The sequence below is a fragment of the Salpingoeca rosetta genome (assembly GCF_000188695.1).
Source record: "Salpingoeca rosetta unplaced genomic scaffold supercont1.1, whole genome shotgun sequence".
Taxonomy (NCBI): domain Eukaryota; class Choanoflagellata; order Craspedida; family Salpingoecidae; genus Salpingoeca; species Salpingoeca rosetta.
The window spans coordinates 5,001-28,499 of NW_004457740.1; the positions used below are offsets into that span (position 1 = coordinate 5,001).

The 23,499-nt window shown below is 55.6% G+C and overlaps 5 protein-coding genes across 5 annotated transcripts in view; 3 read left to right on the forward strand and 2 right to left on the reverse strand.

The window, feature by feature from the left end:
* Positions 1-2,861, forward strand: part of PTSG_00003 (uncharacterized protein) — a gene marked incomplete at its 3' end in the record, with an annotated part of 5,789 nt that extends 2,928 nt beyond the window's left edge. Inside the window, exons 3-10 of the mRNA XM_004998502.1 lie at positions 1-143; positions 501-710; positions 973-1,056; positions 1,235-1,302; positions 1,524-1,635; positions 1,781-1,869; positions 2,031-2,280; positions 2,634-2,861. The exon at positions 1-143 is cut by the window's left edge and continues 760 nt beyond it. Coding sequence (XP_004998559.1) covers positions 1-143; positions 501-710; positions 973-1,056; positions 1,235-1,302; positions 1,524-1,635; positions 1,781-1,869; positions 2,031-2,280; positions 2,634-2,861 — 1,184 coding nt within the window. The remainder of the gene's footprint in view (positions 144-500; positions 711-972; positions 1,057-1,234; positions 1,303-1,523; positions 1,636-1,780; positions 1,870-2,030; positions 2,281-2,633) is intronic.
* Positions 2,862-2,907: 46 nt separating this feature from the next.
* PTSG_00004 (uncharacterized protein) lies at positions 2,908-5,151 on the reverse strand. The gene is made up of 3 exons (XM_004998503.1): positions 4,129-5,151; positions 3,688-3,797; positions 2,908-3,230 (listed from the first exon to the last, which is right to left on the reverse strand). The coding sequence occupies exons 1-3, from the start codon at positions 5,038-5,040 to the stop codon at positions 3,029-3,031; spliced, it is 1,224 nt and encodes a 407-aa protein (XP_004998560.1). The 5' UTR covers positions 5,041-5,151; the 3' UTR covers positions 2,908-3,028.
* Positions 5,152-5,170: 19 nt separating this feature from the next.
* Positions 5,171-10,267, forward strand: PTSG_00005 (uncharacterized protein). Its single transcript, XM_004998504.1, has 15 exons — positions 5,171-5,943; positions 6,138-6,246; positions 6,408-6,525; positions 6,697-6,815; positions 7,006-7,056; positions 7,284-7,445; positions 7,661-7,792; positions 7,989-8,135; positions 8,293-8,400; positions 8,597-8,661; positions 8,848-8,957; positions 9,104-9,208; positions 9,364-9,440; positions 9,606-9,773; positions 9,909-10,267. Exons 1-15 carry the CDS (start codon positions 5,183-5,185, stop codon positions 10,011-10,013), a joined length of 2,337 nt encoding a protein of 778 aa, XP_004998561.1. The 5' UTR covers positions 5,171-5,182; the 3' UTR covers positions 10,014-10,267.
* Positions 10,165-22,397, reverse strand: PTSG_11525 (uncharacterized protein). The gene is made up of 25 exons (XM_004998505.1): positions 19,389-22,397; positions 19,140-19,246; positions 18,895-18,970; positions 17,808-17,934; positions 17,453-17,549; positions 16,936-17,108; positions 16,667-16,787; positions 16,261-16,449; positions 15,789-15,904; positions 15,449-15,577; positions 15,098-15,183; positions 14,795-14,917; positions 14,552-14,631; positions 14,334-14,410; positions 13,767-14,187; positions 13,556-13,598; positions 13,199-13,256; positions 13,020-13,060; positions 12,810-12,877; positions 12,376-12,456; positions 12,086-12,196; positions 11,582-11,790; positions 11,358-11,394; positions 11,108-11,234; positions 10,165-10,934 (listed from the first exon to the last, which is right to left on the reverse strand). The coding sequence occupies exons 1-25, from the start codon at positions 22,207-22,209 to the stop codon at positions 10,291-10,293; spliced, it is 6,162 nt and encodes a 2,053-aa protein (XP_004998562.1). The 5' UTR covers positions 22,210-22,397; the 3' UTR covers positions 10,165-10,290.
* Positions 22,398-22,830: 433 nt separating this feature from the next.
* PTSG_11526 (uncharacterized protein) lies at positions 22,831-23,359 on the forward strand (the record flags this gene model as incomplete). The annotated part of the gene is made up of 2 exons (XM_004998506.1): positions 22,831-22,998; positions 23,294-23,359. The coding sequence occupies 2 exons, from the start codon at positions 22,831-22,833 to the stop codon at positions 23,357-23,359; spliced, it is 234 nt and encodes a 77-aa protein (XP_004998563.1).
* Positions 23,360-23,499: the final 140 nt, after the last annotated feature.

Consider the following 23,499-nt stretch of genomic DNA (forward strand, 5'->3'; position numbering starts at 1 on the left):
CGCACACCATGACCTGTGCAGGTGCTGACGGCGACGACGATACACACATTGCGTCGGCCATTCGCATCGTGTGTATGGAGTATCTGTTTGCCGCCTGCATGCACGGACCAGAAATCAGCCTGTGGGCCCTCTTTCGCGCTCGGGTGTGTGTGTGTGTGTGTGTCTGTCTGTGTGTCTGTCTGTCTGTCTATCTATCTGTGTGTCTGTCTATCTGTCTATCTATCTGTTTGTCTGTATGTCTGTCTATCTGTCTGTCTGTCTGTGTGTCTGTCTGTGTGTCTGTGTGTCTGTCTGTCTATCTATCTGTGTGTCTGTCTATCTGTCTATCTATCTGTTTGTCTGTATGTCTGTCTATCTGTCTGTCTGTCTGTCTGTCTCTGTCTCTCTCTCCCTCTGATGCTTGATCTCGAGCATCCATACCTTGATTGACTCAGTAGCACGCTTACGCATGGTGATTGCACCACCACCTTCTTCTTGTCTCACTTGACATGCTCTTGCAGCCGGGCTGCCGTGCGCGTGCCCATGTGCCGGGTGCACATCACCTCTTCGTTGGCTGCGTGTCTCCACTCGTCGGTGTTGTGTTCCAGCGCAATGACGATTGCGTCGGCATTTGTCTCTATTCCGCTGAGCCATCGGAGCTGCACCCCTTTGCCACCCTCACCCTCGACCCCTGTACTCTTGCTTCACCCTGGCCAGCGTGGGCCCCACAGGTCTGCTCACCGGTACCATGCGGCATGTGTATGTGCATGTGTATGTGTATGTGTATGTGTATGTGTATGTGTATGTGTATGTGTATGTGTATGTGTATGTGTATGTGTATGTGTATGTGTATGTGTGTGTGTGCGTGCGTGTATGTGTGTGTGTATCTGCGTCCCTGCACGTGCGTGGGCGCATCTGCTCGTCAGTATGTCTGACTTGCGCGTTTCGAGTCTACCTCTGACACAAGGTACCTCCAACCACACACAACAGCAGCGCCAGCACCACACACGTGACGGCGGACAGAGCTCGTGGACGAGCACTCGCATCGACGCCGCCAACTTTGCCCGCGGTGATGCGGTTCGTGTGCCGGTGTTATTGTTTTTGTTTCTTTCGCTGTGTCGCGCGCCATTGCATCCTCCTTTGGTCCAAACTTCCCTCACTCCCCCATCCCACCCCAACACGCGCTGCTGTGAGCGAACCACGCACCATCTCACGTGCTTTGGATGTCCTGTGCTTGGCCGTTCTTCGTGTGCAGCTTTGCATTGGACTGGTGGGCTCGTCGTACTGCTGCGTATGGGATGTTGACTCCACCCACCTCATGCGGTTCGTGTGCAACAGATGGTGTGCATGATCATGGCTTGCATGCGCGCGCCCGGTTGACACATGTCGTTTGCATTGCGTGGCAGTTCCAGCTGCTGTAACCATGATCTGAGCTCATCGTTAACCATCTGCACACATGCCCGCATCGGTAACTACCTACACACATACCCGCCTTCACATCACAATACACTCACACTACATGCTGCTACATGCCACACGAACAGGGTCGTGCGGCTGCCGTGGTCGTCTCTGCCGCCTACCGTCGCTACCAACGACTCCGAATTGCTCTTTGCAGCCAAACGATCGTCACACGTCGCCGTTATGCCCCTTGCAACGGTGAGCCAACAGGGACAAGGCGGTGCTGTGAGTTTGCACGTGAGCTGGCGACGCTGTTGCTGCTAGTTGACCTCTCCGTGGAAATTTCCAACGGAGCTCCTTGATTGACATGCGAGTCATTTTCGGCACCATCTCCATGCATCAGATGACGCCATCCGTCATCAGCACGGGAAGCGCAACGCACGTCCGCATCGCCACCGCCCACCCAACAAACCCAGACCTGTTCCTCACCTTGTACGTTACGCATGCCCCAGCACTCATGCTCGTGTTGCCGCTCAATGTCCTTCCGCCAATGTCAGCACCACCACTCCCAACGCACATTCATCATCATTCCCATGCCATCAATCACCATCAATAATTACTATCAATCACTCACCACTCACCACCTCCGGCAGTTTTACTGACGGTGGCGGCGCCGTGCTGTTGGACACATCCACGTCATCGGTGATGCGCGTGCGTGCGCACGGGCTGCGCGTGTGTCCCGTGGCGGTGGCGTGGGCCGGCAGTGGCGATTGGCTCGCCCTTGCTGTGAAGCACCGCTCTGCTGCTGCTGCTGTGGATGGCACAAGCAGACAGGAGGTGCACATTCAATTGTGGTCCCTCAGCCCGGCCGACGAGGCGACGCCGCCAACACTCACACTCGAGGTCAGAGTCCTGGTGCATGTGCGCCATGCGTGTGTGTGTGTGTGTGTGTGTGTGTGTGTGTGTGTGTGTGTGTGCGTGTGTGTGTGTGTGTGTGTGTGTGTGTGTGTGTGTGTGTGTGTGTGTGTGTGTGTGTGTGTGTGTGTGTGCGGGTGTGTGTGTGTGTGTGTGTGTTGACGTGTTTACGTGTAGACGTGTCCGGGTTGCTTCATTGGTACTCGTGCTCTTTCGATAACTCACTCCCTCACTCACCCACTCACTCACACGCTCCCTCACTCCCTCACTCCCTCACTCACACGCTCCCTCACCCACAACTTGTGCATCGCGTCCCTCTGCCCCCTCGTTTGCCGCTACAGACTTCGGCTGCATCCGGCGTGCGTGTGGATGAGGCGACAGCGGTGTCGCTGGACTTGACGTACGACGGACGCCTGGCCGTCATGATGGCTGGCGGAACTGTTGCACTGTTCGTCATGAACGCTGGGCCCACTGCACCCATCACTGCTGCGCGGAAGACGCCACCGTCAAGCCCTTCCATGAAGCAGCCACCGCTTCTTAGCTCCCCAGACCTCGAACGCGTTCTCTGATTGGCTGATGGTGTTCATTTGTTCGTTCATTCATTCATTCATTAGTTTGCTCGATCATTCGTTGTATTTCATGATGACCTCACGCTCGGGTTTCCCTGCACGTATATATGAACGATATATTCACGTCATGATAACAAGCAAGAAGGTAGTTCAATTAAACCGAATCATCACAGCTCATACCACGGCTTGCTCGTACTCTGCTTCGAGGTCTTTGGTCGAGGTTCACCGCCATCACCACCACCGTCATCATCATCATCGTCATCAGCAGCAGTCGTACCATCACCTTCACCATGCTTTTGCTTCTTGTAGTTTGTCACCACACATGTTCCACACGCCAACGACCATCCTCCGTCCGCGACAATGCACTGCCTGCGTGCGCGAATGCACAGGTGGATGGATGAAAGGGGGAATGGTAAGGATCAAGTTAGCAAAACTCAGACAGGAGAGAAGGAGAGGGAGGAGGAAGAGGGAGAGGGAGGGAGAGGAGAGAGAGGGAGAGAGAGGGAGGGGGAGAGATGAGATACACGTGCACACAACCACAGACACACAGACATAGGCACACAAACACACAGACAGACACACATACAGACACACAGACATAGGCACACAAACACACACGCACACAGACACACAGACACACCCACAGACACACAGACAGATAGACAGACATACAGACACACAGATAGATAGACAGACAGACACAGACACAGACACACAGACACAGACACACAGACACACACACACACAGACACACACAGACACACACACACACACACACACACACACACACAAACACAGACACACATTCACGCGCATGTGCACACACCCAGTGATTAGGGCAGAGGCAGGGCTGGCGAGGGAAACAATGCTGCCGGCTGCTTCCCATGCAGAGGCGACACGAGCGCGCGGGATTCGACGTCCAATCTTCCGGAACACCTGATGGGCAAAAGGGGATAAGTCAAGACGGGAAACGCAGTCGCGAGCAAGTAAACAACGTTGTCGTCGATGTTCCAACCAACTGCCACGCAGAACCGTCCACACACATGCACATACATGACACAAGACTGCCGAATGAACACACTCACCCTCCCTTCTATTCCACTTCACTCTACTCCACGACACACACACACACACACACACACACACACACACACACACACACACACACACAAACGAACAACAAACAAACAAACAAACAAACAAACGAACGAACAAACAAACAAACAAACACACACACACACACACAAAACATACACACACATGCAACCTCTGGGTCATGCGCGACGCGCTCCTTCCATGCGCCCATGGTGGCCACTGTGCCCAGCGCAATGGCGTTTGCACGCAGTCCATAGCGCCCAAAGCGCACAGACAGATCAGCCGCTATCGGCTGTAGGGCCGCCTTGGCTGCGCTGTACGCCACTTGCCCAATGCCGCTCACTGCATTCACAGAGCTGACAAAGACCACGCTCGCCACTGGCTTGTCAGCGCAGGAGGATGGGAATGCCGGCGGTTGTTCAGGCCTGATGGACTCAAGGTCAACTTGGTCGGCAGGGGCCACGGCGCCGTCCCCTGTGTTGCTTGCGTCTGCATGGTTGCTCTGCGCACCGCGCAGGAGCATTGGCATGCACGCTCGGACAGCGTTGATGGCTGTTGCGGTGTTGAGTGTGAAGTGGTCTGTGAAGCTGACCACATCTGGAAGAGTGTCTGCAGGGTCGCACTGAGTGCGGTCAACAGCACCACCAGCGCAGGTGATGAGGACGTGGATGCGACGCGAAGCCGCTCCTACTTTGCCCTCGAGGGCCTGCACAATACTCTGTTGCACGCCCACCTCGCTGCGAAGGTCCATCTGCGCGCTGGCGCACCGCTCGTCGATGAGCGCCAGAATGGCCTGGTACTGACTCGCCAGTGCTTGTCTGTCGTTTGTTGCCTTGCCTCGCTGTGCCGCCTGCGGTGCCAGCGCCGCTTGGCGCTCGCGGACCAGCGCGATGAACGCGTGCTGCGGTTGGAGGCCGTCCATGTACTCCGCAATCTCTGCCGCGAGCTTGCCACTGTCGATCGCCACCCTGTCCACGCTCACCACCAGAGCAGCGCCCTCGCACAAGCATCGCCCAACACATGCGCGGCCAATGTCGCCACCACCACCCGTCACCACAGCCGTCAGCCCGTCCAGCATCCCCATCCTTGCGTCCGCGCGCGTGCGTGTGGTAGCAAGCAGTGCGCAGGTGTTGTGGTTGGTCAGTCCTGTTTGCCAGAGCAGCCAACCAGCAGTGAAGTTGTGACAATTTGTGGGCAGCGTTGCAAATATTCAGCAAACAACAACCATGATGATGATGATGATGATGATGCGACCTTGTTGTTCTCTCCCTTCCACTTGGTGGCTTGTGGTGGTGGTGCTTGCTGCAGCTTGCTGCGCCGCCACCCCTACCGCTGCTGCCGTTCCTGCCGCTGCCCCTGCGGAAGCTGCTGACCCGTCTGTGGTGAACGTTGGGCAGTTTGTTGTGTCCTTGGACGAGGATGGCGTGCTCTCCGCTGTGCGCAACCCTGCGCAGATGCCAAACCCACACCTGGCCTGGCACAGCACCGGCGAGATTCTGGAGGTGGCTGCCTCCAAGATGTACCTGCACGGGCGCGACGGCATGTTTGAGACCAAGGACGACGCCGTCGTGTGCTCGTCCAACTCGTTCAAGTTCACTTCTTTAGTCGGAGGCAGCGTCGGCGCCATCGCCAAGGGCCTGCTGATGATGGGTGGTGACGGCTGCCCGTCAACCCAAGCCATTGAGGCCACTTGGAACCTGAACACGGCTGACTTCGACAGCAACTCCCTCGCCGTGTCTGTAACCTTGAACGACACGCGCATGTGCACGCAGGGCCAGGGTGTGACGTCCTGCCGCTTCACGTTGCACTCTGGCGTTCGCCCCATGGATGCGGTGTATGGGTTTGGCGTGCAATACAGCGTGTGGAACATGAAGGGCCGCGTGGTGCCCATCATCGTGTCGGAACAAGGCGTCGGCCGTGGCCTGGAGCCCCTCACCTCCCTTCTCGACCTTGTATCGTTCAAACAGGGCGGCAACTGGCACACAACGTGCGTTGTCCGAGCATGGCACTGTGCGTGTGTATGTGTGCGCTTGTGTATGTGTGTGCTTGTGTGTGCTTGCGCTTGTGTGTTTGTGTGTGCTTGTGTGCGTGTGATATCTGCTATCGTGACTTTGTGTTGCGTTGTGTTACAGCCTTCCATTCTCATTTGTCAACGCTGCTCTTGCCCGTTTTTCTTCGCAGGTATGGAGCCATCCCCTACTACATGACCAGCAACTCAACGTCGTTTTTCCTCAACCACACGGAATATTCCGTGTTTGATCTCACTGCTGCAGACACCATCGTCTCCACCGTCAGTAAACTCTTGCCCACCCCAACTCGCTTGCTTACCCACACACATGCACTCTGTGCAGCCTTCGCTTGCTTTGTATTCTTCCACACTTGCGCGTAACACCACCAATGCTCTTCTCATCCCACCAACCCTTTAAAACCTATTTGGCTGCCATGGTGCAGGTCTACGCCAACAGTCTCAACTTTGTCGTGAGCGCAGAGAACACGCCACTCGCTCTCGTCTCGGAGTTTACTTTCTTCACAGGCCGAATGCGCCCGCTCCCAGACTGGATCTTGCAGGGTTAGCGCACGTGTGTGCTTGTGTGCGCTTGTGTGTGCTCGTGCTTGTATGTGCATGTGTGAACATGTGTGCACGTGCGTACATGAGTACAAACAAGGACGCAAGGACTCAAGCTCCACACTTGCGCTGTGGCGATTGCCCCCCCCCCCAACCACCACCATCATCATCCAGGTCCGATCATCGGGTTCTATGGCGGCACGGATGCTGTGCGGGCGCTGCACTCGAACATCACTTCCCTCGGCATCATGAATGTCACAGGTTACTGGCTTCAAGATTGGACTGGTCTCAGGGTAAGCGCCAGCCAGCGTGCGCTTGCCCACCTGTTTCATGCTGCTTGTTTGTTTGGACTTTCTGCCTCTCCTCTGTCTCTGTCTCTCTTTCTCAATCACACACACAACACAACATACCCACGCACACACACACACACACACACACACACACACACACACACACACACACACACACACACACAATGCACAGGACACCATCACTGGCGAGCGGCTGTGGTGGAACTGGGAGCTGGACGATCAGGTGTGCATACGTATTGTCAAAGCAGAACAATGTTCGCTGCTTAGTACATCGCGTTTCTTTGTTTTTGTCCTTGTGTGAGTCTACTGACATGTGCACACACATGCATATGTACGCACTTATTCACACACATGCACGCACACTCATATACACGCACACACACACGCACACACACACAAATTCACACACACACACACATTCACACGCGCTGTCGTAATTGCGTCTGTCAGCTGTACCACGGGTGGTCGGAGCTCGTGTCTGATCTGGCAAAGGACGGCACACGACTCATGACGTATGTCAACCCATACCTCGCCAACACCGTGACCAAGCACAAAAAGCACTTCCATCGCGACCTGTTCAAGGAGGCGGCAGCACAGGGATTTCTCGTCAAGGTATGTGATGGTGAAGGAGCGAATCGTGCCGCGGTGGTGGTGCTGAAGGAGCGAATCGTGCCGTGGTGGTGCTGCTGCTTGTGTGGATGTGATGCGAATGCTGTGTAGATCCACACGTATCGCTTATTCCTTCGTGCAAAAATGTGTGCGTGCGCAAATGCTTGTTTACGTGCGTGAGTCATGCTCACGATCGCCATCACCACGACCAACCGCAGAACAGCAAGGGCGATCCGTACATTGATCACAGCGCGAGTCCCGACTTTACGTTTGGAACTGTCGATCTCTCAAATCCGGCAGCCGTCAACTGGTTCTCAAATGTCATCCAGCACAACATGATCGAGGCAAACGTACGCCCTTCCATCACATGTGTGCGCGTGCATGCGCGTGCATGTGTGTATCTGTGCGTGCATGTGTGGACGTGTGTCTCTGCGTCACTTTTTGTTGTGTGTGATCAGCTCAACTCATTGCAACGGTGGCGCCGTCTCATTCCACCTTGCTGTGCCACTGCACACCGGTTGTGCTCTTCCCTCTTCACCGAAACAGCACAGCGGATGGATGTCTGACTTTGGGGAGTATCTTCCCTTTGACGCCAAGTTGCACACGAGTGATCCTTCGTCCTTCCACAACGCATTTCCGCTCGCGTGGGCCGACACCAACAGACGCGCACTCGATGCAAAGAATGCGTCTGACGTAAGAAGCCCTTTACACCTCTGCGTGTCCGCGTGTCTGTGCGTTTGTGCGCGCGTGTCGTTGAATAGTTGTGCGTGTGCGCGGTTGTGTATGCGTCGCCCGTACAGTTGCGTCTGCTGACGATCGCACTGTGCTTGATTGCCGGCTGTACCACCAGGTTGTGTTCTTCTCGCGGTCCTCCACGTTTGGCAGTCCCGCTCGCTCAACGCTCTTCTGGCTGGGCGACCAACTCGTCACATTCGACAACTTCGATGGCCTGCAGACGGTACACAGTGTGTGCGTGTGTGTGTGCGTGGTTTTTGTGTGTGTGTGTGTGTGTATGCGTGCGTGCGTGCGTGTGTGTGTGTGTGTGTGTGTGTGTGTGTGTGTGTGTGTGTGTGTGGCGTGTTTTATCAATGTTTTCTGTGTGTCTGTGTGCACTGCTTTCTCAACTTGGTGGTGCTGGCGCCTTTTCCACTCAGGTCCTGATTGGTCGAATGACAGCTGGGCTCTGTGGCCATTCGCTGAGCCACGCAGATGTTGGCGGGTGAGTTGCTTCGCACGTACAAGTGGCTTGTGTTCACAAATGTGCGTGTGTGTGTTCATGTGTATGTGCGCGCATTCGTGTTTGTGTACTTTTGCTGTCATGCATTGTTCTCTCTTGAGTGTGTTGCTGACGACACGTGTGCTTGCATCCTGCCGCACGTCGCATTGCTGTTCACATTTGCAACAGCTACACGATGGTGAAGGAGCTTGGCGTCAAGTACTTGCGCTCGAAGGAGCTTCTGTATCGGTGGATGGACGTTGCCGCTGTCATCGACGTCATCTTCAGATCCCATCAAGGTGCTTGCCTTGACCTGAGTGTTGTCTGCCGCCAACCGTGGTGTTGTGGTCATTCGTGCCCTGACTGCACTCGCCAATTCGTTAGACGATGACTCACGTCCCGTGTTGCCACCGCTGTCTCGCAACACCAATGTCGAAATGCTCAGGAAATCTGCCCAAGGACAGCTGGCAGGTGTACTCGGACACGAGTGCCCTGCACTGCCTCGCTCGTGCAACGCGTCTCCATGCGCTCTTCGTCCCATATCGCAAATGTGCGTGTGCGTGTGTGTGTGTGTGTGTTTGCTTGCGACGTTGGCTCTGTCGAGTGTCTTCTCACAAGGGTACTCCGTGAACATCACGCATGTACGCCTGTTTCGACCATGCCGTGCGCACGTGTGTGTGTGTGTGTATGTGTCTTGTGGATCAGACCTGATGGATGTCGCGCATGGGTATGGATATCCGCTCGTTCGCGCTCTCTGGCTGCAGTACCCAGCAGAGCCAAAGGTGCGGCCCTGGATCAGTCACCCATTCACAGATGCATGACATGACATGGTGTAGCCACACAGGACCCATATTGACACATCTACGCGCGCAAACAAATCTACGCGCGCAAACAACTTACATCACACACACTCACACGTGCGTACTTCTCTTCAACTCTGCATGCAGGTTGCGGACATCACGACGCAGGTGATGTTGGGTGAGGATGTGCTGTTTGCGCCGGCGCTCAACGCCGACCAATCCCACGTCAACGTCACGTTTCCACCAGATGTTTGGACGCACGTGTGGAGTGGACAGGTCATCAACGCAACCCAAGTCACCACAAAGCCATTCAAGGTTCGTGGGCTTGCGTGCATTGCATACGTACATATGACTCATTTGTGGGTATCGCGCTTGCACGCGTTGTCTTGGGTGTACCCACCTTCGCTTCACGCTCACGCTCCACCATCAACCACATTACAAATTGTGCAGGCGCCACTCGGAGAACCGCCCATCTTCTTCCGCTCGAGTTCGCGGTGGCTGCAGCCTTTCATGGACGGCTTGCATCATGTCCAGTCTGTGCACTGCACCATGTAATGGACCCAACAACAGTTGACACTGCTGTCTCCGCTGTTCAAGACGTCGTTGCTGCTGCTGTTTGGGCTGCTGTTGCAGGTGCCGTTGTCTGCAACCCCTCCTCACCACTTCCATCTCAATTTTATTGCGGCTGCTGGCCCTGTTCAAGTGAGTTGTTTATGTCTCAAGCAAAAGCCGCAAGCAGCAAACGACCCACAGAAGAATTGCAATACATTACGCACCAACCAAACGAGTAAAGTCATCAGGCACACAGGACAATGCTGTCATAAGCACGAATCTACACAATCACAACATCGTCACTGAACATCACATGCGAGTGACTCCCAGCACTCGCCCTTCCAGAACCACAATCGTCCTCATCATCCTGCTGCTGCTGCTGCTGCTGCTGCTGTTGTTGTTGTTGTTGTTGTTGTTGTTGTTGTTGTTGTTGTTGTTGTTGTTGTTGTTGTTGTTGTTGTTGTTGTGGTTCTTCACCATCAACGTCATAGCCATGTGCCTCCAGCACCTCACCCTCCGCCATTGCAGCATCTTCCTCCCTCACGCCAGACGTGATGGGTGACGACTGCGTGTGTCGCAAGCGATCGCGGCCTCTCTTCGCATGCTGCCAGTCATCACCATCGTCGTCATCGTCGTGGTCGTCATCACCATGCCGAGCATCACCACGCCGCACCAACCCATCCTGCTCTCCACCCCGCTCCTGCACCGCGGGCATCATGGGCGCCGACTGGCGTCTTCTCGGCCCCATTGCGTCCATCGACATCGCCCGCACCAGCGCCGCCCGCCGCAAATCGCCATCATCGCGCACGTGTGTGTGTGAAAGTGACATCGTCGACTTATTGAAGTCGTTCCGGTCGTGGTCGTCGTCGTACTGGGACGCGGCGTCGTCGCTGTCATCCTCCTCGTAGCCCGCCTCAAGCGCACCTGACATCATTGAGTAAGTGTGTGAACGTAAGTGCATGTGTACGCGTGAGCGTGTGTGTGTGTGTGTGCGTGTACATGGTGTACGCAGTGTATGCATGTGGAGTGTTGGCAGGTGCTGTGATCTGCAAAACACGCAACAACATCCAGACAACCAGAGCGTGTGTTCAACTCACGTTCGAGCAATTGATGCGCATCTGTGCTGTCGTGCATGCGCGTGTATGGGTCGTTGACGCGGCTTGCCTCTGCGCTTGTGCTCTGCAGCAGCGACATGTTGTTGACAGAGTACGTCCGATGGGCCTGCTGTAATGCAGGTTCACACAAAAATGAAAAAAAAAAAAACATGAAATGACGTGAATACGATGGGGTGTTCACAACCCGGGGGGGGAGTATGAGCAGTTCGTGTGTGGGAGCATGAGGACTCACTCGTTTGCGTGGCTCGCGGTCAGACTTCATGGCAAATCTGTCAATGCAGCAAGCGCAGTATTAGTCACAGCACACTGCACAGACATATACACAACCGCACACATGTTCACATGCACGCACACACACGCACGCACACACACACATGGTTCCCTTCAATCTCTGTCTCTTCCTCGAAAACCCGACCCAAATCACCAAACTGTACATGATGTGACACAGCGACTCACTTGCTGGGTCGAGCGCATGCAACAGACTTGGCCCTGAGCGTGCCGTGCGCCGGGTCGCGGCCAAACGGCAGCAGTGCGCGCATGTCCGCTGCATGCAGACACCATAACTTGCCAGCCGTGATGGATTCCACCGTGGATGTGTTTGGCGCGGCGGCAAGCACACTCTGCAGCCCGAATGTCGACCCAATTCCAAGCTGCCCAATGTCAATCTGGGAGGCGGCAGTGAAGTGTTGTTTGTTGAGTGAGTGAGTGAGTGAGTGAGTGAGTGAGTGAGTGAGTGGGTGCATGCATGTGAGTGATGAGTGAGTGTGTATGTGTGTGTATGTGCATGTGTGTATGTGTGTGTGAGTGAGTGAGTGAGTGAGTGAGTGAGTGAGTTGAATTGTGCGTTTGCGCGTGTCTGCAAGATTAAACATCCGAAGGGAGACCATTTGCATGTAGAATCAAGGCACAGCGTGGACGCACATCACACACAAGAAGGCACCTCCAGGCAACGTGCCACACCTCATCGTGGGAGTGGCTCAGCTGTGTCGTCTTCTTGAACTGACCACGCGCCACAATGTAATAGTGGTCTGCAGGCTCCCCGTTCCGCACAATCACCTCGCCAGGACGCGTCTGCGAACGCACGAACGGGGATAAAGGGTTGCGAGTGAGCATGCACATATGAGCGAGTGAGAACGCAAACGTGACACTGAACAGTGGTTCAAGTCGCACAGCCCCGCAACTCGACAGCCCACTCACCCACACACGCGCCCACGCGTGCATTTCGTCATTGCTTGCGAGCAAAACCGTACATTGCGGAGGTAGAAGAGCTGCAGCACGTCGTTGAGGCGATGCGCTGGCAGCGATGCGAACAGCGGCACCGAGCCGATAATCTTGAGACAACAACAAGTCGGGCAAATTTCATGCGTCAAGATACGCCACACGCTCGTGATGGTACAAGCACACACAACCAAGAGAACTGCACACATAACGCGCACATAACGTACACATAACAACGCACACACACACACACACGCGCGCGCACGCACGCGCACACGCACGCACACACACACACACACACACACACACACACACGCACACGCATACACACAATGCACACACGCGCACATAACGTACACATAACGTACACATAACGCACACACACGCACACACACGCATACACACAATGCACACACACGCATACACACAATGCACGCATGTGCGCAGCAGCCAGTTCATGGTGCACCTCTGCGACGAAATGACGTGACGTGGAGTAGAGATTGGCAGAATGCATGCGCGCCATCAGGGATTTTCCTGTCACGTGAAGTACGCACACACGTACACACGCGTCAAACGTCATCAGGCACAGCGAGCGAAAGCGAAACAAAACACCATATGCAGACGCGTCGAAGGCAAGGCAAAGAGAGTGCGGGTTTTGATATCCATCAACGCTTACTCTGCCGGCTTTTGAAGAGAGACTGTTGCGCGTGGGCATTCCTGTAACAGTCAAGCAAGACAAAAACGTGGAAGTCATGGTAATGAGGAGGGGGGGGGGATGGCAAACCACAGTACATGTGTATCTCAACCATCCCACCACAAACATTTTTTTGCGCGTGACCATTGCTGCGTGCTCACCGCAAGGTCATGGGTGCGGGGCCAGCGAAAGACCCAAAGCGCGCCTGGAACCGCTCCGCTGTTGATGACACGAGCATACAACGACAACAATGTTAGTTGGCGTGTTAGCGTTCGGTGCAACACTACCACCGTCAAGATCCGTCGTAGAAGAGCAGCCACAAGGTGACAAACGAGGTAACCAACAAGGTAACAATAACAAACAAATAAACAAACAAACAAAGCAAGCACACACACACAATAACAAACAAATAAACAACCAAGCACACACACACACAAACAAACAAAGCAAGCACACACACACAAACAAACAAACAAACAAACAAACAAACAAACAAACAACAAACGACGTGCACGCACCGAGAGTGCCAAATCGAGTCATGCGATGATGCTTGCGGTACACCTGAACGAACAACACGAACGCGTGTGTGAGCAGTCACAGGCGTCACAAAACCAGTGTCATCAACGAAAGCGAACGTCACGCATTTGCTCAGCACGATGATGTTCATTGCACCGTCACTTTTACATTTCCTTCACCCTTCCTCCCCTCGCCCACTACCATCGACATTACCTTCTTCCTCCTGCGGCGGCTGCGCGTCGGCGCTGGTGCAGACGGGTGGCGTCTTCCCTGCTGGCGGCGGTGCGACTGGCGAGGCGTTGATGACGACGGGAGCGGCGACGGGCCGTGCTCAACCCGCTCCCCGTGACTTTCCGGCACGAACACCTGCAGTGCCCCCGTACTATCTGCACCAGCTTGCCCGTGCACCGCTTCGCCATGCTTCACTGCCACTTCTGGTCGCCTGCCTTCCTCCATGGCTTGGACGGTCTCCTCTTCTTCCTTTAGCTCCCCCAAGGGTCCTGTTTCGTCCTGTGAAATGTCTTCAATGCCGGACGAGGATTCCTCCAGCTCCTCATCGGACTCCTCCGCCTCTTCCGCCTCCTCATCCAGCTGATTCACCAGCGCGAATACCTCCAGCCACCGCAGCAGCAGACTGTTCATGTACACATGCGTATGTTCGCGCGCGCGTGTGTGTGATGTGATGTGAGGGGGCGTGACTGAATGGCAATGTGCAATGAGTCGCATGTGTGCAAATGCAACGCGAGGATTCATGGCGCCGGCACAGCACGTGTTGAATACCTGAAGCAGACGAGGGCGATCATGATGCTGACGGGTGCGACGTTGCCTTGAGGAACCGCTTCGCTATACTCAATCGCCTGATGCACACACGGCCGCACAAACGCACGCACAACGCAACAGAGCAAATGTGGTGAATGTAATGACAACCGGGCGCGACACATGCACGCGATCTACGACATGGCATGGGGCCTCAAGGGTGGCGGGTGTGCACTGCGCACCTTCTTGTAGTAGATGCGGTTGAAGTCTGTGATGTAAATGGTGTGATTTGCAGCATACGCAAGCGCCTCCTGCAGCACAGCTGTGTACACGCACAAGCACACGGACACACAAGGACGTGCATATGTAATTGTAAACATGCCGTGAGCAGATGTAGATATACTCATACCAGCAAATGCAAATAGCAAGCGTATCAATGCAGGCAACCCGTGAATAAGGGTGGGGCAGCAGGTGCAAGCGCGGACCTCTGAGATTGTCGCCTTTGACTTTTGGAAAGGGAACGCCGTCAGCAATGGGCGGCAGGAACAGCGCAAAGGCAGCGATGCACGGCAGCAGCAGCCAGAACAGCGTTCGCTTCATCCCGTGGCCTGCGGTGAAGGGAGGATTGTTTTGGGTGGCGTTGGGGGGGGGGGGGGGTCGAGGAACAGAAATACGCCGTGCGTGATTGAGGTGGTTGTAGCGTGCATGGCAACAATGATGATGGCACGCACGGTGCTAGCGGGGATGGATGCAGCAAGTAGAATCAGGCGCGGGTGAACGCGGCTTACCGAAGTAGGAGTGCGTGAACCACTTGTGAAGCATGCGTTGCAGGGAAAGCACGAAAATGGAACAGACGTAAGATCCGCACAGCAGCCTGGAGCGTATCAACAAGAAACCGGTGCAGGAGCATCAGAAATGTGGTGGGCCGACTTGTTACTCTGTGCATGCATTGGCCGAACATCACAAGTCCACACAGATTCACACATGTACGTAAATCTCAACACCTTCACGCCTCAGCACACACGCACGCATGTCACACGTGCACATGCAAACACAAGAGCAACCGAAAGAACATACAACAACGCAAACACGTCACTGACACCACGAAAGAGCCGCAGCTGCAGCAACAGCGAGCGCACCATGCGTATTCGCGCAAGTACTGGTGGTCATCGCTGTGGATGACAACCAGTTTCATGCCGACGCCGAGGACAAACAGGAAGAACGTCAGCGCAAGGTGCGACGTGCACCACGCCCACCCAAGCAGTAGGCTGCAAATAGTGTTTTTTTTTTTTGGGGGGGGGTTACAGGAAATTGTAGATGCAGTGGTGGTCGTGATGGTCACGGTGATGCGTGTGAGAAAGCGTGCAGTGCACTGCAAAACGACAAAAAGTCGCAGCAAGAACATGCATATCGTTGCAGCAACAGCACAAATGGCGTTCAAGCGAAGCACGGTTAAATGACAACACAACAGCGGCGCACCTGCCCTGAAGAACGTGTTTGTCGCGGCCGGACGAGGCGGGCTGCACGTGCGCGTACATCTTGAAGAGGTGATACACCAGCGTGAAGCTGAGCAGCAGCTCAAGGTAGTGGCCAGGCTGTGCAAGGGTTGAGGGTTGCGCGAATATGTGTGTGTGTGTGTGAAAGGGGGCAGGTGAGTGGTTGAAGAGGTGATGTTGCATCCAACGAGTTGGCAAACAACAGTGAAGCAAAAAGTACTTACACACACCCACTCACACAAGCGCGCACACACCCACACACACACACACACACCCACACACACACACACACAAGCCCACATACACACACACACCCACACACACCCACACACACACACACACACACACACAAGCCCACATACACGCACACACAAGCCCACACACACACACACACACACACACACACAAGCCCACACAAGCCCACATTCACACAATCACAATGATAACACGGACACCTCGCATTGGCAGTCGAGGGAAGGGAGGACGATTGAGATGAGGGATTCACCGAGAATGAGAACAACCCAGAGCATGTTGCGCTCAATCGAGTGCCAGATGTTGAGTGCAACGCGGCGCTGGGGGCTTGCTGCCACGATCACATACATGAACAGCTCCCCAGCCATTGCAGCGGCCCACAGTGCAAAGTGCTGTCGGGAAGAGGACACATGGGTGCAGTGGAGATGAAGCGTGTGCACAGGGGAGAGAAAAAGCGAGACAGCGTGGTCACGTGTGAGAAGAAAAGGCAAAACAAACCAACCGTTGCATCATAATCGTGTCGACCGTGTGTGTGGTTGCATCCAAACTATGCACAGCACAGCCTCCACCCAACATCAGACAACAATGGTCCCTCGTGCCACCGCTCACGTTTCTCAGCGGCCAACTTGGCATGGTGATTGCACACGCCAAGGACACGCTCCACACGACGGTGCAGAGGAGGAGACTGATGAGATATCCACGAGACAGCTCACGCGCGCTCCCCGCAAATCTGCCGCCGCGACAGTTAGATATGGAGACGTGAGCGGACGGCGTGGAGCGGGATAGGTTGGCAACACCAAGAGGCGCAGTCAAGGGTGAGCACAGGTGTACGCAACACACACGTGCGCGCGCACACATCACACACACACATACGGTACCTTGAGGTGAGGGCGTAGACGGCGATCATGACGAGACGACTGAAAAGGACACACACGACGAGGCCGCCGACGTGCACACGCGAGGTCTGGTCGACTTTGACCTCCTGCCCGCCCTCCCCGAGGTCAAACGGATTCAATGTCAGGTCCGCACGCGCGGACTCCGGCACAAACAGCTGAGGAGGAGGCGCGAGCGATTGTGAAAGAAGAAGAGGGTGAGGGGTGTGAGTTGGCTGGGATGGCGGTCAAGGTGGAAGTGGTTGTTGCGGTGGTGGTAGCAATGGATGCATTGGTGTGGAAGATAGAAATGCTCGCATGTACCAGTGTGCACTTGACCCTATTCGTTTCCACACACACACACACACACACACACACACACACACACACACACACACACACACACACATACACACACACACACACACACACACACACACACACAGACACAGAGACACACACCACAGGTTTCAACCCTATGCGCGTTTCGTGTTGCTCTTTGTTTCCATATGAGCGAACGTACGACTGTGGTGTCGACGACGGCGATGTGGAGGACAATGCCGAGTGTGGCGAGCATGATCATGTAGTCCAGGAACACCCACGGCGACGGCAGCGTGAACCTGTCGCGGAGCCATCACAAGGAATGGATGAGCCATACATCGTGACAATCGTCATGCACAGTATACACACAACTGTACAACCAACACGTTCACACATACACATACACACACACACACCCACACACACACACACCCACACACACACACACCCACACACACACACACACACACACACACACACACACACACACACACACACAAACGCACAAACGCGCGTGCGAACATTCACAGAGTACGACGCAGCCCGGAATTGCATGCCTGCTGTAGATCATGGTGACGTGGAACCAGGTGGTCCAGAGAATGGCGAACAGAAAAAAACAGTCTGCAATGCGGCTGTACGACACGTTCGCAGCCATGTAGTTGCCAAGCTTGATGATGGCGGCAACTGAACAGCGTGAAAGATGTGCGTGTGCAAGCAAGCAAGCAAGCAAACAGGCAAGCAGGCAAACAGGCAAACAGGTGAGCGCGAAGTGTGGGGAAGTCAATGCAGCATGCCCTCCCCCCCCATACACATACTCTCTCTCTCTCTCACTGCAAGCAGAGAGGTATGTGCAGCAAGATAAACAAGCAGACAACGCTGGGGCCACTGGAGAAGAGCAAGAAAAGCGAGCACAGGGAGAGGACGGACCGTAGATGAGGTCGTAGAACAGCTCATCTTTGACTTCGCGCTCCTCAACCTCGTCCAAGTTGTCCAGCGTGTACGGCTGCAGGATTGAAGATGGGCGGTCATAGGGACTGTCAGCACACATGGCGATGATGACACAAAAGCACGACTGCTGCACATACACACACGCACACGCACACGCGCACACACATATACACACAAACACACAAACAAAGAAACAAAGCAAAGATCGTGCACCATGGACTCACTGCATGGAGAGAGGGCGTTGGGATCTTGAGGCCGCAGAGGATGAGAGGATGGTCCTGGCTGTCTTTGTGGCGATCGAGCCAGTCCTTGGACAGGGTTTGCATCCACTCTGAACACAGAACACACAAACGTGACCAAAGACGTGAGAGCGGGGCACAGCAACAGTATCGTTACGATACACTGTTGGGCACGCGCATGCACCCCGGCCCGTCAACACGCTCACACGCATGCAAAAATGACAACAAACTCACTGCGCGCGGCGAATCTCGACCTGACCGCCTGGTCGTCGTGGTGTACTGCACCTCCACCTCCTTCGTGCTGCCGACAGCTTCTTCAAGTCAATGCGTTTGCGATTATTACTAGGTCTTGAACACACACACACACACACACACACACACACACACACACACACACAAAACAAAACAACACACACACACACACACAAACACACACGCGCGCGCGCGCGAGACAGACCGTAGATGAGGTCGTAGAACAGCTCATCTTTGACTTCGCGCTCCTCAACCTCGTCCAAGTTGTCCAGCGTGTACGGCTGCAGGATTGAAGATGGGCGGTCATAGGGACTGTCAGCACACATGGCGATGATGACACAAAAGCACGACTGCTGCACATACACACACGCACACGCACACGCGCACACACATATACACACAAACACACAAACAAAGAAACAAAGCAAAGATCGTGCACCATGGACTCACTGCATGGAGAGAGGGCGTTGGGATCTTGAGGCCGCAGAGGATGAGAGGATGGTCCTGGCTGTCTTTGTGGCGATCGAGCCAGTCCTTGGACAGGGTTTGCATCCACTCTGAACACAGAACACACAAACGTGACCAAAGACGTGAGAGCGGGGCACAGCAACAGTATCGTTACGATACACTGTTGGGCACGCGCATGCACCCCGGCCCGTCAACACGCTCACACGCATGCAAAAATGACAACAAACTCACTGCGCGCGGCGAATCTCGACCTGACCGCCTGGTCGTCGGTGGTGTACTGCACCTCCACCTCCTTCGTGCTGCCCGACAGCTTCTTCAAGTCAATGCCGTCGAGTGCCGCCGCAATCGACCCCCGATATGACGATGGCCCACGTCCCGGCTCGTGCACATGTCCACCCCCACCGCCGCTGCCGCCGTGCTTGGCGTGGTGGTACTGTGCGTGCTTGACGCGACCAAAGCTGTCGATGCTGTGGCGGTGGCGGCGGTCCCGGCTGCGTCCACGCGAGGGAACAGGGGTTGCCCCCGCAGGATGCACCAGCATGTATTGGTGGTGGTCGTGGCTGCCGCGTCGCTGGTTGTCGTACACCACGGGGCGGTGTTGGTGATGGTGGGGGTGATCGTGGTGGTAGGGATGTGGGGTGGTGCTAATGCTGTGCGTAGAGGGCCGATGTTCGTGGCCGTGGTGGTGACTGAAGTGCGGCTCATGATCAAACGTGTGGAACGCCGTCCGTCCTTCCTCGCTCACAGATCGGTGGCGGCGAGGCATGATGGTGTGTCGTGCAACGCTCACGCCAGGTGACACCGCCGCAACAATGTCCTGTGCGCTCACGCTCGCCACGTTGCTTAGTGTTCCTGCGCTTGAGCTCACGGCCATGCTGTGCTTGCAGTTGTCATCATGTGAGGCCACGGTCTTCGCGGTTGCCCCGTTCATGTGCCCACCATTGGTGTGGCCCTGCTTTGTGCTGACAACTTCTCGGCTGTCACCATGCTGCTGCCGATTATCATTCTTGTTATTGCTGTTACCGTTACCGTTACCGTTGTTGTTGTGGTTGTCGCTGCTGTCGTTGTTGGTGTCAGTGCCGTTGTTGCTGCTGTGCTGCTTGGCTTCCAGAGCACCGCGCCACGCGTTCAGCTCAATCCCTTGTACGTGCGAACTGCCGCTTTCCCGCGTGACGAGCGCAGGGTTGGTCACACCGCTGTCATACTCTCCCGGATACAGGTGGCTTGGGTCGAAGCCTCTGTTCGTGCCGGCTGCCACAACATGCGTTGCTGGGGTGGCGGCGCCCGTGGACGAGTGGGCACGCGGTGGCGATAAATGCGCACCGCCTCTCTTCCCACCAACGTTGAACCACATCCCGCGCAGCTCGTCGTTGCTACCGTCGCCCTCGTCATCGGTGTCGTTGCCGCTTGCGCCGCCAACCGGCATGTCCTCGTCCTGCTCCACAACCGCAGGCAGCGTCACGGCACTGCCGAAACGACTCACACGCCGCGAACGAGCAGCGTGGTGTGCATGATACGGGTGATGATGGTGGTGGTGGTGGCCGTGTTCATGATATGGGTGATGGTGGCCGTGTTGCATGCTGGTGGTGACGTTGCGGTCGCCCTCGGGGTGTGCGGCGGGTCTGTCGTGGTTATTGGCCGGCATTGCCTGGTCCGGATGCCCCACAGTCGCTGGTAAGGAAGACTGGGCCACCCTGCTCGCATCGTGGTGCCCGTGCTGATGGTGGTCGTGGTGCCGGCGCGTGTGTGCATGCGTGCTTGTGGTGAGGTTCCTTGCGCGCTCGTGGCTGTGCATCACATCCGTGTCGCTCTCCTGCGCCGCCCACATGCGCCGACGCGCCGCGCGATACGCGTTTGAACTGCGCATGTCATCCTCGCTCGAGTCTGTTCGCGGCATCATTGCGTCCGGCACGTGCACCTGCCCCTCTGTTGCCTGAAGCTCTTCGCTCACGGACGCGGCCTGGGCCCCGCGCACCCGGTTGGCTGGATCGTTGTTGTAGTGGTGCACGTTGAACTCGTCGCGTCGACGCTGCTGGTGGTGTCCATGGGCGTTGGCGTTGGCGTTGGCGGGTGCAGTGCTGGTGGCGTTGCCACCGCCGTTACCATCGCTGCCGCCATAGGCACGCGCATTGCGGCTGGTGTGACGCTCGTGAGCGGCGGGTGGCGACGCTGAGTGCGCCCGGCCGACCTGGAGGTACTCCCCATAGCCGTGGTCGTCGTCGTCGTCGTCAACCTCGCTGCTCTCGTCGGTGGGCATGGACGCGTCGCTGCCAAGAGAGGAAGGCGGCTTCTTCGCCACGATGCGACGGTCGCCGCCAAGCACATCCTTGGAACGGTCGGTGTGGCGGGCGCCCAGATTCACCTCATCTTCTTCATCGTACTCCTCGTCGTCATCCTCATCATCCTCAAGGTCGTCATCACCCTCCTCCTCATCGTCGTCGTCGTCGTCAAAGCCGTTGTTCTCGTCGTCATCATCGCCGTCGTCGTCGTCGTCAAAGCCGTTGGCATCGTCGTCACCGACATCCCCGCCATCATCGAAGCAGTTGTCATCATCGAAGCAGTTGTCGTCTTCATCTGTGCTGTCCACGAGCACGTGCACGTTTGGAATGAGTGGGGAGTGTGAGAGCGGTGGGGTTGGCGGAGGCGTCTTTGTGGATGCGAGGCGCACGCGACGGCCACGGCTGCGGCTACGGTTGCTGCCTGTGCTTGTATACCCGCCCGCGCTGTGGTTGCTATGAGTTATGCTGGTCAGGCGTGATGGGCGTGCGACGCTGCTGGCTGCATGGTTACTGGCGTGCTTCTCGTGCATGCGGGCATGTCGGCGTTTGCGCCTTTGAACCTGCCCCCGCTCCTGTTCACGGTCACTACTGCTGCGTTCGTCGTGGCTGCTGCCAACATTGTCGCTGCTGCCACCGTGGTTGCCGTTGGGGTGGTTGCTGCCGTGGCTGCCATGACTTCCGTGGCTGTTGCTGCTTGCTTGTTGCGCATCTTTCCCATTCTCACCGCCGGCAACGCCGCTTCCCACCTCTCCGTGACGCCAGGAGCGCCACATGGGACGTCAGGCGTGCTACCGATACGCGTGCTGCTGGCGTGCCACCACCGCAGTCTATGGTTGAGCGGAGGCCTAGTGTGCGTGAGTGTTGCTGTGTGGATGCTGTGCGTGTGTATATGTGTACGTGTGTGGATGCTGTGCGTGTAGTTGTCGGTGCGGCGTGTGGTGGTTGGTTGGCTGGAGTGTGTTGTGCTGAATGGTTTGTTGGAGTCGTTACTCGCTCGCTCGTCTTCTTTGCCGTTCTGTGATCGTCGTGGTAAAATCGGATTTGCCAACCAGGAAATGTATTTTACCAACACATACGGGAAGCACTCAGGTTGGTTTGTGCATGTGTGTGTGTGTGTGTGTGTGTGTGTGTGTGTGTGTGTGTGTGTGTGTGTGTGTGTGTGTGTGTGTGTGTGTGTGTGTGTGTGTGTGTGTGTGTGTGTGTGTGTGTGTGTGTGTGTGTGTATGTGTGTGTGTATCCTTTCTCTCGTGCCCTTGCACTAACTCCACACTAACCAACCTCCACCCCTTCTTTACTCACTCACACACACTCTCTCACGCCCATCCTACCTTTTTGTTTTTTCCGGCTTGCTTCCATCCAACCCACATGTAAACGTGGCAGGACACACGGCTGCAATGAGTTTGGCAAAGACGGCTGCGCAAGCGGCAAAGCGCGTGATCGCGGCGTCCAAACCAACAAAGATCAACGGACGCTGGCGCCAGCCTGAACTCTCCGGCCGATCGCTCGCCAAAGCACGAAAGGAGTGGGAAGCAACATTCACAGAACCCTGGCCTCTGCAAAAGGTGTTCACGTGTACGTGTATGTGTGCGCGTGCATGTGCGTGTGTGTGAACATGTGCGTGAGTGTACAAATGCGTGTGCGTGATGTGTGTGTGTGTACGTGTGAGTGTACAAATGTGTGCGAGATGTGTGTGTGTGTGCGTGTACATGTGAGTGTACAAATGTGTGTGTGAGTGTGCTCATGTGTGCGCGTGCATGTGACCATCTGCGTGTGAAAGGGCTTGGGGCTGCTGCCGTTGTACTCCTGCTGCAATTGTCATGCTTCCCTGCTCACTAATATGGGTTCTTGTCGTGACAGGAGCGTGGGCAACCGAACCAAAAGCCAAAGGGCCACAAGCACGAACGACTCAAAGCAGAACGGTGAGGGCTTGAACACACACACGCACACACACACACACACACACACATTTGTTTCATTACAATTTAGAATGTTAATGATTGTTTTTTTTTTTTATTTCTATTTATCTCTAATCTCCCCGAACAATTAAAAAATATACGATGTGG